Genomic DNA, 15,292 nt, shown 5'->3' with positions numbered 1-15,292 from the left:
AAAGGGGAAAACCAGATACCATGTGGTGTTGCATACAGTGCACCTGGCTTAATAACTACATGGACAACACACAGCACCAATATTCAGTACATTATAGTATATATATACAGTACCATTCAAAAGTTTGGAGGTAGCTACTCATTCAAGTTTTTTATTTTTTTATTATTATTTATTTGTACTATTTTCTACATGGTAGAATAATAGTGAAGACATCAAAACGATGAAATAACACATATGTAATCATGTAGTAACCAAAAAAGTGTTAAACAAATCCAAATATATTTTATATATGAGATTCTTCAAAGTAGCCACCCTTTGCCTTGATGACAGCTTTGCACACTCTTGGCATTCTCTCAACCAGCTTCATGAGGTAGTCAACTGGAATGCATTTCAATTATCAGGTGTACCTTGTTAAAAGTTAATTTGTGGAATTTCTTTTTTTCTTAATGCGTTTGAGCCAATCAGTTGTGTTGTGACAAGGTAGGGTTGGTATACAGAAGAATCCCTACTTGGTAAAAGACCAAGTCCATATTATGGCAAGAACAGCTCAAATAAGCAAAGAGAAACAACAGGCCATCATTACTTTAGGACATGAAGGTCAGTCAGTACAGAAAATGTCAAGAACTTTGAACATTTCTTCAAGTACAGTCACAAAAACCATCAAGCGCTATGATGAAACTGGCTCTCATGAGGATCGGCACAGGAAAGGAGACCTCTGCTGCAGAGGATAAGTTCATTAGAGTTAACTGCACCTCAGATTGCAGCCCAAATAATTGCAGAGTTCAAGTAACGGACACATCTCAACATTAACTGTTTAGAGGAGACTGCATGAATCAGGCCTTCATGGTCAAATTGCTGCAAAGAAACCACTACTAAAGGACGCCAATAAGAAGAAGAGACTTGCTTGGGCCAAGAAACACGAGCAATGGACATTAGACCAGTGGAAAGTCCAAATTTTTGATTTTTGGTTCTTTGTGAGACGCAGAGTAGGTGAACGGATGATCTCCGCATGTGTGGTTCCCACCGTGAAGCATGGAGGAGGTGTGATGGTGTGGGGGTGCTTTGCTTGTGACACTGTCTGTGATTTATTTAGAATTCAAGGCACACTTAACCAGCATGGCTACCACAGCATTTTATAGCGATACGCCATCCAAACTGGTTTGCGCATAGTGGGACAATCATTTGTTTTCAACAGGACAATGACCCAACACACCTCCAGGCTGTGTAAGGGCTATTTGACCAAGAAGGAGAGTGATGGAGTGCTGCATCAGATGACCTGGCCTCCACAATCACCCAACCTCAACCCAATTGAGATAGTTTGGGATGAGTTGGACCGCAGAGTGAAGGAAAAGCAGCCAACAAGTGCTCAGGATATGTGGGAACTCCTTCAAGACTGTTGGAAAATCATTCCTCATTAAACTGGTTGAGAGAATGCCAAGAGTGTGCAAAGCTGTCATCAAGGCAAAGGGTGGCAACTTTGAAGAATCTCAAATATAAAATATATTTAGATTTGTTTAACACTTTTTTGGTTCCTACATTATTACATGTGTTATTTCATACTTTTGATGTCTTCATTACTATTCTACAACATAGAAAATAGTCATAATAAAGAAAACTCCTGGAATGAGTAGGTGTCTCCAAACTTTTGACTGGTACTGTATATTACAATACTGTACATATCTATGCCATGAGGTCCCTTGCATTGTCCTCTGTCTCTACTGAAAAGGTCTCTCAAGGTCACTCAGTATGTGAATATGTATTCTTTTACGTAGGCTATACTGTACAATAGTTAAATCTAACAATGGCATAGTCACTGCTAAAAGACAGAACAGACCCACATTTATTATTCTGAAGGTTACCTGTGGTCTAAAAAGACCTACAAGGAGCTGAAGTTTCAAAGTCCTACATGATTGGTCAAGAGACAACAGGAATATGAAGCTCAGTGTAGCTCAGGGTCTTTTTAGAGCTGGACATGACAAAGCTGAGAACGAAAGGTCAAAGGGCAACATCCTCCTAATGGGTGTGGCCATTACAAGTCCTGCCCCAGTCTCTCAATCTCATCAGTCAAGAAGTCGATATCTGACCTGGTGGCGGCAGGATTGGAGATGACCATGCGGAAGAAGTTGACCTTGTCTCCCTGAGGCTGGTAGCCCACCATGGTAGTTCCAGACTCCATCATCAACGCCTTGATCTTGGGGGCCACCTGGTTTAGAGGCAAGGACAATTCAGAGAAATGTACAGTAGGTCAGTGCTGTCTCATCTGAATACAGAATATGGTCTTCATGGGCCGAAGCTGACGAGTCCTTTACTCCTTACCTTATGCAACTTCTCCCTCTTCTCCTGACCATCGGGCATGTCACGAATGCCTGGCGGAAGGTACCAGAAGCAGACGTTCGTGTGCTGGGGCTGTGGAAAGAAAACAGCAACATTGTTTGTCCGTGTCTTTACTCAATGGAGTGTCTAAAGAAGAAGTAGCCAACCTCACTACGAGGCCAAATTGAGATCTGAGGCTCTGCAAGGCAAGTTCATAAATCCACAAGGAGTTCAACTGGGGATTCTAAAGCCTAGCACCACCTCTACAGGCAGACAGGGAGGAGAGTTGGCCTGCCTCACTGCATTGTGTTGCTCAGAATGCTATTGGGCATCTCAGTTAATGAGTTCATATTAATCAGATATGTAATTCCTCTGACGCTTTATTAGGGTAATCCATTAAAAGATATTGCCGTTTTTGGAAAAAGAACCAAGTAGAAAATGAAGGGAGGAAAAATCTCACCTCTCCATCGAACACCATCTGATAACCCTCGCGACCCTTTATTTTAGTGTAGAGATAATGCGAGAGGTCCAAACACTTGTCGATGTGCTGCTCAAACCCTATTGTTCCCTGTTGGAGTGGATATACACAAAACATAGAAAGATCACTCATATCAAGAACTACTCGTTTTCTGTTCCGCGAGCCAAGATCAGCATCCAAGATCAATCCCTGTTCCATGCTAACGCTTTAAAGCCTGATTAAGTCTTGCAATAAGAGCTTGGAGAGATATGTGCACATTACCTTCGCTTTCCACATTAGCCAGAATTTGAAGATATCTACATGTCGTCCACACTGGATGGCCTTGTCCCCTGTGTCGTACGATACGTCGTACTGTTTGTCTGGTTGGAAGAGGTAGCCAGCACACATGGAGTTGCAGCCTGACAAAACTCCCTGTGAAGATCAATGGCGTGGTTAACGGACAAGGACGAAAGGCAGAGACTTCAAGTTCAACGGTGCCTTCAAACTGGGCTATATTCATAAGAATAGTAGCCAACTCTCTGTGACCTCTGACTTAACTTCTGACTTAACTTCTGACTTAACTTCTGACTTAACTTAAGTGTGGTTTCGTGGCATTCACACCATAAGGGATGATAACCCATCTATCAGTATTGCTCTTACCCTCTCTCTGACCAGAATGGCAGAGCACTGCAGTGGCACACCCATCATCTTGTGAGGGTTCCAGGTGACTGAGTTGGCCCTGCAAACATGGAACACAGATGGTAAGACAGGCCACAGTCCCCATCAGTGAGTGTGTGTGTGATTGGTTTAATAAGGATATCCTCTCAGGGCTGTAGCCTACCTCTCTACGCCACACAGCTTGTGCCTGTGCTTCCTGGACATCAGTAGGCCTCCTCCCCATGCACCCTGAACAAAGACAACAGTTTGTTTTGAGGATAAGGATTAGACACGCAAGTGGCTTATATGTTCGAGCCAAAGCTCAGCCGACCATTCAAATGTGTTGCAATTAACCCTGAAATGATCTATATCACCATAACCTTACTGTATTCATAGTAGGAAGACGCACTTACATCCACATGTAGCCACATGTTGTATTTCTCGCAGATGTCTGCAATCTCGTGGATGGGGTCAAACGCTCCATACACTGTGGAACCAGCTGTGGCATTCACGAACATTGGGACACAACCCTGCAAGTATACACCATGAGAATGAATATGGAGTCTTGTATTATTGGAGTGAATCGAAATCGTTGCGTTGTGTTTCTGTAATCGTTGACATAATATGAATTGGTTAGAGCAGATTTAAATGACATTGGACATTGGACTATTTCTCTTGGCAAGCCTTTGTCACGCCAGAACTGCACGTCCATTGCAGACAGCCTGCTATCACCTCTCTCCTGTAACAGAACTAGCTTCAGGAGACTGTGCTTTGGAGCTAGTGGCAGTGGGTAAGATAATACTTGAGGAGGCATAAGTACTAACCCCAAAATGAAAGTGGACATGTTTTTATTTTGTAAACATGTACGATTACCTGACGACCGGAGTATTCAGATGACTAGATTCATATTAGGCAGCTGTTCTCATTAGAATTCAGTTTCCGTGCATCGCATCATTGTGCAGAAACAAACGGAAGGTATTTCATGTCTTCAGGGGATACGAATCCACAGTTTGAAGTTGATTGGCTGACAGTTTGAAAACTCACCCTCGCCTTGGCATCGATGACCTTGGCTTCCAAATCAGCGGGAATGACTCTCCCTCTAGAGAAGCAAACAAGACATGTCAAAGGGATGTTCTCACTGGGTTGTTTCATTCAGTGCAGTGTATTGGACATGGCTCCACAAACCTCTCATCTGTGCTCAGCAGGATCAGGTTTTCTGTTCCAAAGCCCAGAGCAGCACTGGCTTTCTTTATAGAGTAGTGACTCTGACAAAACACATGAGCATGACATTAGACTACAAACCTATCAGCTGAGCTCTGGCATATAGTCAGCTGATGTACCGTCCAATGGTTGTATTTGTTGTTGTTGCTTTGAATCAGGCATGCCAACGAACCCTTTATACACAATAGACAGGGTCAATCAAGCAGTGACAATAAATAACAATAAGACTTTGTTTTGGTAATACAATACTGCTTCTGAGACTGGAGACCGGTTCTGTTGTGGAGATGAATGTTCTGCTCAGATGTTAGGATGAGACTTACATGCTCGGAGGTGAAGAGCACCAGCCTGGGGGCAGCAGTCATGCCTTTGGTCTTGACTTCAGGGAAGAACTTGTAGCGGGCGATCATCACACTGTACATGTTGGATATCGCCCCACCTGCACAAACGTCGCATACAATCTTTCACTAAACGGCATTCGATTATCTGAAGGCTTGTGTGAGGAATCTTCACCTGTAACGGTAGATTTATTCCCATCTCAGATTCTCAAGGCATGGCTGAATTCCTAACTGTTCATCGGAATTGGATTCGCACTCACCCGGCGAGAATATCCCATCGCCCTCTCCATCAGGCCAGCCAATGATCTCTCTCATCTTCTTCAGCGTCAGCTGCTCCATGAGCACGAAGACTGGGGCGATCTCATAGGTGAACCTGAAATACAGAGCACCTGTCTCCAGTTAGCCACTACCAATAGAAATCCATTCTATCACTGGCCTTGAACTCTCATATTGTCATTTGTTTCTCATATCTACATTGTCTATGTTGACATAAACAGAATCAATGAAGGCAGGTGGCAAAATCCCAGGATAAGGCATCACCATTGTGATAAATGCCAATAATTGTAGCTTATGTTTTCTATTTTGTTTGGTGCAAAATAGATTTCAATTGTGTTGATTTGTTGAATTATCATGACATATGTTTCTTATTGTGTATGTTGAGCAATGCCACGTTGAAGCCAGAGAAAAGCATGGAACACGCATGCTACTATTAACGCCGTCACGATTCAGTGATAGCTCTGTTACATTGTATTACGGATACCGTTTGTTGCAGTGGAATGAGAAAGAACATCAATGTCACATAGTCTGAAGCCCATTAAGAATATTCCACCAAGAGGGAGCCCTTGTCTCTGAGTGAGCAAGAAGAAGAGGCTAGAAACGTGATGCAACACAATGAGAGTGTCATTGCCTTTGTGTCTGAGGTTTGTCTTGAGGCCAGCTTCCACTGAGCTTGTTTTGAATGTGTTTTTAATTAAAACAGTATATTACCCTCATGGCCCGTCTACAGAGAGTAATGATGGAAGAATGGTCGTTTGTCCTTTAGAACAGGAATTATATCATTACAATCATGTTTATTCAATGCAATCACAATTACAACGTGAAGGATTGTCTCCATATCATTAGAAACTTCCTCCAGGGCAGTGCAATATCAATGTAGAATGAAATGGATCCCCAACTAACTCATCTATCTTCACTATGTCCTGCCCAATGCTCTTGTCATTACACTGCCTGTCTATTCATGCAATGAGTCAATGCATTAGTGGGGCAATGCAGTGTATCACACTGTGCCACACACACCACCTATTTTGTTGTGTTCTCTGGCTCATCATATCCAGCAGAAATGTTTAAAAAGAGTCCGGACCTATTGTCCCAAATGAATTTGCACTCGCTCACTCATGTAGAGTAATCCTGATGATAACCCTGGGACGTGATTGTTAACCTATTAGTGGCAATCAATACCTGTCAGGGGTAATTAATGATGATGGAGTAATTAGCTAATGCAAATGACAAATATGGATGCAGTCAGAGCCAACCCTCTGATTCAAGTCATCTACGGTAGTGTTTGATATATAGCATACGCAGGGTGGCAACACTCTCCCCAGGAGATCTTCAGCACCATATCAATCCCATGAGCTGGACCAACTAAACACTCTTCAAAACACTGGGGGCAAAGAGGGATACATCCTTTGAGGATCACAATACATAGAAGGTCAAGTCAGCCAGGCCATGTGTTGAACCTTTAGTTATGTCAGGGGCCAGGCAAAATGAATCATTGAATCAATGACATAAAGAGGACCGGCCTTGGTGTGTCTAGGCAACAAAAAAATTGAAATTGACCATGACCACACAGATTATCTTGATTATTACCACTCAGAAATGCAATGTTTTATCAATGCTTGCAACACAATATTTTTCATATAGTGTATTTTTTTTAATGATGATTTTACAATGCTGTGACGGGTTCCCAGGCTGACATCATAGACAAGATCAGCATTTCACAGCAGCTGATACACTCTGACCAGTGCCTTAACTGACTTGGCGGCCTCAGCTGGTAATCTGTGTGTACTGGTTAACAATAGTCCATGGCCAACAAAGCATCAACTTTTCTCTTGGACAAGTCCCTGGGCACCTGGTGTATCACCATGCTGTCTCTTACAGATTCCCTTTCCTACGGAAAAAGCAATATTGAATCACAATGTCTATTGTTCACATTTGCGCAGAAGATCTCAGGGGCATATCTCATTCTGTTGTGGAACCATTATCTCTGAGGCAAAGAGCATTCCATAAAACAACCACCCAATATAACTTTGAATGCTAATCAATATGCAATTTAGTTTGCCTGCAGGGCACGGTGTCGGTCAACAACAATAACAAAGCAAACAAAACAGTGAACTCACAACTCTCATGTTGTACTTGCTTAAAAGGCAGTCTGTAAGAGCATCCTCGGGATCCTTCACTTAGAAGCTTATGAAGGGCCCTAAATATGTCCCTTCCACTGATTTTCATCTTCAAACGAAATCTTCTGAGGCCATTTGAAATGGTAGGAATTGTCATTTTTCTTCAGCGCCAGACATACCTTAAACCAAACGAAATCCACTCTCTGCCAAATTAGAGCCTTATCACAATCCCAGCCTAAAACGAAAACTATGTTATGCAACTCTTACTAAGATCCTTTGTTTAGGCACATTGTTTACAAAATTGACAGGACGACTTTAATACTGTACACATATTTACAAAATGTAAAGTTCCTGTGACTTTCAGTAATAAACATGTATAAATGTATCATAACAAATGTGTACTAACTTTGGTGGAGATAAAGACCACTCACATGTTAGTGTTTGCAGTGGAGGTGAGCCATTCTCCTGACAACCCAATGATGTCTAAGCCAGTAGATAGCTGATTGAAAAACCTGGGGTGGCCTGGGAGGGAGACAATGCCATTTGTCTTTAATACATTTCTCATGAAAGCTTCATCATTCAACTATGGGCTTATCTGTAATCATTAAACCACACTGTAGACAAATGAGAGATATTGATTGTGCTGGGAGGTTAGCCATGCTTTATGCCTCTGTCTCCTCTGTCCTCACCTGTTCTCACTCCATATTTCAGGGTATCCCTACAGTCCACCAGGATCTGCTCCAGAGATTCAGGTTGGTCGGACAGCTCCAGGTTGAAGCCCTCCATGCCCTCCAGCAGCTGGTGGGGGTGGTGGAAGTCCAGGACCTTGGTGGATCTGTCAAAGGTCTTCCGGACGTAGTTTGTGAGAATATCCACCACCTCCAGCAAAAACTGCATAGTTGGCTCCTCTCCATTTTTAGCTGGTAATAAATCTAGGGTGAGAAATTGAAGCATGTCAACAATATTTGTTTTTCTCATTTTCGAAAAAATTAATCTGTCACTTTTGTTTGCATCCTTCATCACTTGAGGATGTTTTTAAGAGCTTACTTTCACAATCTTCTGTAGAATGTGTCATGACTTCGTTCTACTTCACATCTTGTAAACTATTTCTTTGGTTTTCCCCTCTAAAGCTGGTATAAATTATATACATTAGAATGTCATTTTCAGCAACAAATGAATGACCCTTTTTGGTATTTCTCCAGTGAGTGTCCCTGAGTAGCATATGCTATTTTACAGCTTTTACAACTTGATCTAGCCGGTCATTATGGTAAACCAAATGGTGAATATTGATTTCAAATAGGCATAGCAATCAATTCAATTTAAATTACTAACAATTTAACGATTTGGGGTTTTATTATTTTCAACAAAAAGTTTTTTTTTTAAATACCTTTTATCATCAAACATGACTAAATCGAAAGAAATCCCAGAGATTTATAAAGATGTGGTATTTTCAAACCAGATCAAATCAGGCTAATCTTTGCATCAGTAACAACATTTAAGATTTTAAATTGACTCATGTTCCATGTAAAACAACTGAACAACACGAACATCAACAAGTTCCCTGCATCATTTTGATTCATAGGCCTACATTTCCCATAATGAAAATAATCCGGACATCTACCTCTAGCAAATAGATTGGAAAAATCCGTCTCGGTGCGTCTGAAACGGGAATCTCTGTCGCTGTTGTCCAGCAGGTCCTTAGACGATCTTTCCTTGAAGGAACTAATCTTCTCCTCGAGGTTGTTGTTCTTCTGCAAAAATCCTAAATTGTTGCAAGGGGCAGAGGATTGAAATGAGTGATTACTATCATCACCTCCAATCCCAAACATTTTGATGACACCTTTTTTTTTTGTACACAAAACACATGCCTAAATGTCTCTCACTGATTGAGCTGACAATGACGTGGTGTAGGCTGGTTTTGAGAAAATTCCCATCCTGTCCAGGGAAGCCTTTTTATGGGAGGAAGAGTCAGTGGGAGGTTGAGCCCAGTGACAGCAGCACCAAAAGCCAGTCAAGCAAAAACAAAATAGCCGTCATTTTGCGCAGCTGTAAATTCGTGTTAATTCCCTCCGACAGATTCCACTTCAGTAAACAGAGAAGAGCACACAATGAAGTGAACCGATGTCATTAAAGCCTGAAGGCAGATCTAATAGCTGGACTGGGCTGTGATGATATATGGGACATTTTATAGTTTATCTGCTCATAGTCCTGTGGAGGACACCACATTAACTCAAATCTTATTTAACCTATACCGATTTTTTTGGTTTTTCAAAAATGTATTTCTACGTTGGTCCTAGAAAAAAAAACACCTATTCCAAATCTTCTGCTAAGATTACTAGTAATAAAAATTCCTGCAATATGATGTTATTTATGATCTTATTTTACAATCAACAACGCAATATTTCAGATAAACTAGCTAGGCCCACAAGATGTGAAACTCAAATATGCCATATCCCACAGCCTTTTAGAGTAATAAACAAAAGTACATCAAAGTGTATCAAGAGATGATAGTTGGAAGTATTTTTACTGTTATTCATTTTCATTTCGTTTTCAATATAGACTAATTGTATTATTTCACATTCAGAAAGGATATGTTAGATTATACCCTGAATACGCATAAATCCTAACATTTCACTAGGTCAAGGGATAGCTTTTGATGTTGTTTTTAGACCAATATCATTGCACTTAATAAACAGAGATGAAAGGTGGAAAACGGGCCTATAGGCCTATAACTTGATAGTGAATCAGATAAAACCAAAACGTAAAAATTGCGTAAATATCGCATTAAAACATTAAACTTGATTTATATTCGCCTTTGCGTGGGGCTCCCGAGTGGCGCAGGCATCTCAGTGCTATGAGGCGTCACTACATACACCCTGGTTCGAATCTAGGCTGTATCATATCCGGCCGTGATTGGGAGTCCCATCGGGCGGTGCACAATTGGCCCATCGTCGTCCGGGTTTAGCCGGGTAGGCCGTCATTGTAAATAAGAATTTGTTCTTAACTGACTTGCCTGGTCAAATTAAAATAGGCCTATACTGTTGGTCCTTGATTGGCACTGATGGCACAATAACAATAGACTCAACGCTTGGCCATATCAGATAGGGCTAATGCAGTTTGCTCCCACTTAATCGGTGCGTATTGTGGAGAAGACTGACAGTAGGCCTACTATCTCTGCAAAACAGAACCTTGACGAATTGCGATTTGAATTCCCTGGAGCAGAAAAGATGACTATCATGATGAGAAGAATCTTTTCTCTTCTGATGGACTCGCGTCATGATAAGGACCGATACCAATCATTCCACCAAATATAGCTCTTTAATAAATGACACCCGCTCAGAGGCTACCGATATATTTTGAGAAAAAGACAAAGGCAGGTGCGTATAATAGGATATTAAGATTTGTCTCAGCAAATATAAAGATAGGCTATCTTACTTGTGGATAACTACAATGAATGTAGTAAAATCAACTCTACATGTTCATGTTTCTGTCGAAATGACCTAAAAATAATGAAAATGGGGTTGCATAATTTAGCTGGATATTTGTTTATTCCAAGGTTATTAAGCTTTGGCAAACGTATATGTTTTTCCAGGTAGGCCATAAGAGGGCGCAATAGTACGATTTAATTAAGAATTCTATAGGTAAGAAAACACACACATTGAAAACATACCCAAGACTAAAGAGAGCTCATATTCCATTTTGGGAGGTGCCAACGTAGACCTATAGTTCTTTTTGGATCAATAGCTAGTCTCTGCTGTTTTTCAAACTGATTTTAATATTGATTAAAAAAACAGGGTTGTTACTATAAATTCAGTGGTAATAATCAATATGGCCATTTTGATTCTTTCTGCATGAAAACCCACTCATGCGACCAGAGAATAAAGAAAGGGGCAGAAAGCATTCAAAGAGCAAGTAATCAGAGCCGCCCAGGCTGCACTGTGTATTAAGCAGTATGGCTAATAGCCTATTCATCAGCTATCAGAATTGTCTGCTTGCTCGACGTTGAGAAACACATCAAATATGCAACATAGCCTACATGATGTAACCTATGATATTTCTTCTGTTCATTATTTGACGTAGGACTAGTTGCATTCTAAAAGACACATAAGAACAAAAGCCTACACGAACATGTATTATGAGGTCCACGAAAATAAATGACGTGAAAATAGTCAACTTACCACATATCTTCATTCCCAATTTTCTAGAACATCCGTGAGCAACTCCACACCAAGCGTCATAGCCTAAAATAATGTTGGAAAACTATTGAGAAGGCCTTCACATTTAGGCCTCAAGTGCATATTATATCTGCAAAAATACTCCCGAACTCAAAGTGATGGATGGGAAAATATTGAAGCATGTTGGATAAAACAATGCATAAGACTATCAGTTAACATGTATTTGTGTGTGTGTTTTAATTAATCTGCTCTATCCCAATGATACCACTATGGCCATAGGCCTATAACGTGGCATTTCAGATGAACATTCCACGATTTAGACATTTCTGACTGTGCTAAAGGAACTAATTGGGTGAGAAGATGCTGAAAAGAGCAGACATGCATCACCAGACGTTGGCCAGTGACAAAAAGGGCTGAGCATTACGTCGCTATCAAGGGCTTCCAGGGATTAAATCGGGGAGGTGGGGAGTTGGTGTGTGTCTGTGTGTGAGGAGGAGGGGGGGGGGGTCTAGGAATTGAAGAATTCTGTTGAAATTGACCCTGGAAAAATCGGCCAGTGGAAGGGACAGACAGCTCCACACAGAATGCCGTTGAACCGCTGCTTAGGATCACACATCAAATATATCTGGACCAAATCTACGCCAATGTTACACTCACGAAGGCAAATGCAAAGGCAACAGAAATATCTGAAATAAGACGTGTATAATGCCAAATAATTATGCCAATTATGGGTGGAATAAACTTGAGATCCACGAGCATAATTCGGATTTTCGTGTAAACCATGCATTGATGTCAAAAGAGATACAGACACAATTGAAGTTGCACATTATTAGATGTAGCCTAATACACCCATGACAACAGTCTAATGGCTTTGGCACACCATCAAGCCCAAAGCGAGCACAGTTTTGCAAGCAAATTCAGCCCTGACTGAATCCCTTTTCTTGTGAGAAAAACGGAAGTGCAGTTTTTCTACATTTAAATCTGATCTGACGTCAAAATAAAATTTCGTGGCTTCATCTTTTATCTTTGCAAATGCATAATTTACATTGGAGTGTAGTCAATATCAAATCAGAGCTTTATGATCGTATGTGAGAAAAATAGGACATTTATGGCGAGCTTTGCATCAAAATATTAATGTGCTTGGACAACTAATTGGAACGTAGCCTAGGCTATAGGTTAGTTACGTTAGTCTTCAATAGCTCTTGGATAATAAAAAGTATTGAGGCAGAGCTGTTGGCCGCTAACATCTCTACACCCCCTCTCAGCTGAAGGTACAATAAGGTGCTTGAACACATGCCATTAGGGCCAATTTAGTGTGGCTACAATTAACGCCACTTTGCACATAAGAAATTAGCATTAAATTCACTCTCACTTTTTATTCAACCACGACGGAATAAATACACTGAAAAATATAGCCTACTATAGTCTCTTTGTGGAAGGCAATAATAATAATAATAATAATAATAATAGGCTTATAACAGCAGAATAATAATTCAAGAAGGCTGTATATTTTTTGGGAAGATTATGTTAAATTATTTTGGGATTTTTGCATTTATCAGTACCAACAGGATACTACTAGTCTAGCCATTAGTATTTTCTAATTGCTTCAGTTCATGTTTTTAGAGGACATCACCTATTTTGACAGCAAGATCCGTCTATCAAGCAGATGCCGGGAGGTCTGCTGCGCATGCAATGATGCGGTGATTTGTTGCGTGGGAGGCATTTAGAATGGTACAGTTTTTTTCCTCCATGGAAATGATTAATGGCATTGCCCACAAAGTAAATAGCACAAGTGAAATAGCGTTTTATCTGTGATGGACCTACTTGAGCCTGGTGGTCGTAAATTTGTCGAGTTGGGATCCGGTTCGTTGCCAGACGAGGAAGGTGCAGACGCCGCCATCACTCCTAAGATACAGTACAAATGTCCTCACTCCAAAGCTCGCTGTCACTTTCTGCGAAACCTCTCTTATTTTATTCAAAATGAAAAGTCACATTCACTGCAAGGAGAGTATAAAGAATAGCTGTCTCCGAGCCTTAAAATATATAAATAATGACATGCCTATCTAGGCTATTTTAAATGTATGAATATGATATTTTAAGATCGATCCCTCATTCAAACGCTGACAGAAATATCCACAACTACGAATAAGCAAGGAGACAGGACACGACAGACATGTCTACGACATCGTCTGGCAGCCAGAGTAGCCTACAATTATTCTCGAACATCAATTAACAGGTTGGCTGAGGCTGCAGTGCACATTCTTTTTCCCTGAATCCAGAGGCTACAGATATGAGAGTCAAAAAAAGGCTAAATAACTTATTGGCTATAAATACAATGCATTTAATTTAGGCTTTATCAAATCAACATCGACGATGATGCTCATTAATCCTCACCAATCCATTCCACAACCTGATCTCTGCTGTCAATGTGGATAATGAGGCATCACTGCAAGTTTATTTCTTTGTTTTCAGAGAGTTGTATATGTATCTGCATTTGATGATAGGGAGGTAACCCGGGGAGTTGGGCAACAAATAGTTTAACCCTAAAACATCATGTATTGAAAGTGAAAATACTGAATTAGCCTTGATAAGTGATCATCTATGCCATAACAGCTAATCTGGTGATTCATCACATAGGCAAGTTAGGTGAACTGTCAAACCTCAGATAAATGAAGTACTCATTTGATAATAATGACCAAAAAAATATGCTATGTTTACATAATTGATTGACAAACAGGATAGCGACTCCTTAATTAAGAGGATGATTTGTAAATAGTGATGACCCCTTATCCAGGTCAATGTCACTTCAAGGGAAAAGCATGCCCATACAATGAAAAACCCTCCGTCAAAAGCTCAAACAACTGTAGATTAATGATACCACAATTGTATCAATCAATAACTTTAATATCCGCAAACAAATACTATGCCTAGCCTGTATTGTTCTCCGTGTCTATCTTACAAATCGTTTATGAAAGATGTTAAAACACCTGTTTGAGCCTCTCGAACGTCAATTTACCATAAAGCTTTAATGAACAAAGCACACTTATCCAGCTCTTGTAAAATACTAATCCCTGTTAAAAACCATCTTACCGTGCTGAGGGTGGGTACAGGTGACCAAGTAGAGCCCCAAAAAGAAACTATGGGACGATGATGAAATAAAGTCCTTTGGCAACGCAACGCAACGCAACGTCTGGTGCGCTTTTAACACTTCAAGAAAAACAGGGTTTCGAATATCAGATGTCTACAAAATCCCATCCACGGTGACCTTTTTAGAGAAGTAGCCTACGTTTGATTTGCTGATATTTAGAGCCGCGTGCATTGACTATTTATTCGTTACTACGCACGCATGAGTCACACCAATACCTCCTCTGGTGCTGAACATTTCCCCTCCAATATCGAACAGATCCGCTTTGTCTGCAAATGTACACAGAATAGTGGCGCTTTCAGCTATAACGTGACTTTTAGTAAGTGTTTGATAGCCTTTGAGACTATATACCTCGATTTGGAAACTGATTTGGAATCCCGGTCACGAACCTTGAATTGGGAAGTTTGATCCTATGCAACACATTACGCTCATATGGGATGAAGGGGGGGAGGGGGGGGGGGGGGTCGGTCCTTGGCTTGTTCTTGTGAAATCGGAATAGTAGGGAACCATAATCAGAAGAACCATCTCCTTTTAGGTTACTGTAGGTCTTCTGTGAGATTAATATGTTTTGTTGAAATCTCAGCGTGTATAGC

At 40.7% G+C, this 15,292-nt stretch overlaps 1 protein-coding gene across 2 annotated transcripts; it reads right to left on the bottom strand.

Annotated features, from left to right (window-relative positions):
* Window positions 1-1,597: 1,597 nt before the first annotated feature.
* gad1a (glutamate decarboxylase 1a) lies at window positions 1,598-15,086 on the bottom strand. 2 transcript variants are annotated; one of them, XM_029711111.1, is made up of 17 exons: window positions 14,645-15,086; window positions 13,379-13,506; window positions 11,558-11,620; window positions 9,001-9,141; window positions 8,069-8,311; window positions 7,811-7,901; window positions 5,244-5,356; window positions 4,969-5,084; window positions 4,613-4,692; window positions 4,472-4,526; window positions 3,841-3,957; window positions 3,612-3,676; window positions 3,431-3,509; window positions 3,053-3,202; window positions 2,774-2,881; window positions 2,317-2,406; window positions 1,598-2,203 (listed from the first exon to the last, which is right to left on the bottom strand). In XM_029711111.1, the coding sequence occupies exons 2-17, from the start codon at window positions 13,452-13,454 to the stop codon at window positions 2,030-2,032; spliced, it is 1,761 nt and encodes a 586-aa protein (XP_029566971.1). In that variant the 5' UTR covers window positions 13,455-13,506; window positions 14,645-15,086; the 3' UTR covers window positions 1,598-2,029. The 2 variants fall into 2 exon arrangements, with proteins under 2 accessions (XP_029566971.1, XP_029566970.1); XM_029711110.1 differs by having other exon boundaries at window positions 13,379-13,459.
* Window positions 15,087-15,292: the final 206 nt, after the last annotated feature.

The sequence above is a fragment of the Salmo trutta genome, chromosome 24 (genome assembly GCF_901001165.1).
Source record: "Salmo trutta chromosome 24, fSalTru1.1, whole genome shotgun sequence".
NCBI lineage: Eukaryota > Metazoa > Chordata > Actinopteri > Salmoniformes > Salmonidae > Salmo > Salmo trutta.
The sequence above is the reverse complement of the archived record's forward strand: the minus strand, read 5'-3'. Positions and strand labels throughout refer to the sequence as shown.

Excerpts from the sequence above, each read along its gene's own strand:
- gad1a (XM_029711111.1), bottom strand. The coding sequence starts at position 13,454 with ATGGCGGCGTCTGCACCTTCCTCGTCTGGCAACGAACCGGATCCCAAC. Across the intron at positions 3,510-3,611 it reads AAGCTGTGTGGCGTAGAGAG|GGCCAACTCAGTCACCTGGA; the intron begins GTAGGCTACAGC and ends CCATGTTTGCAG. Across the intron at positions 3,203-3,430 it reads CCATTCTGGTCAGAGAGAGG|GGAGTTTTGTCAGGCTGCAA; the intron begins GTAAGAGCAATA and ends TGATCTTCACAG.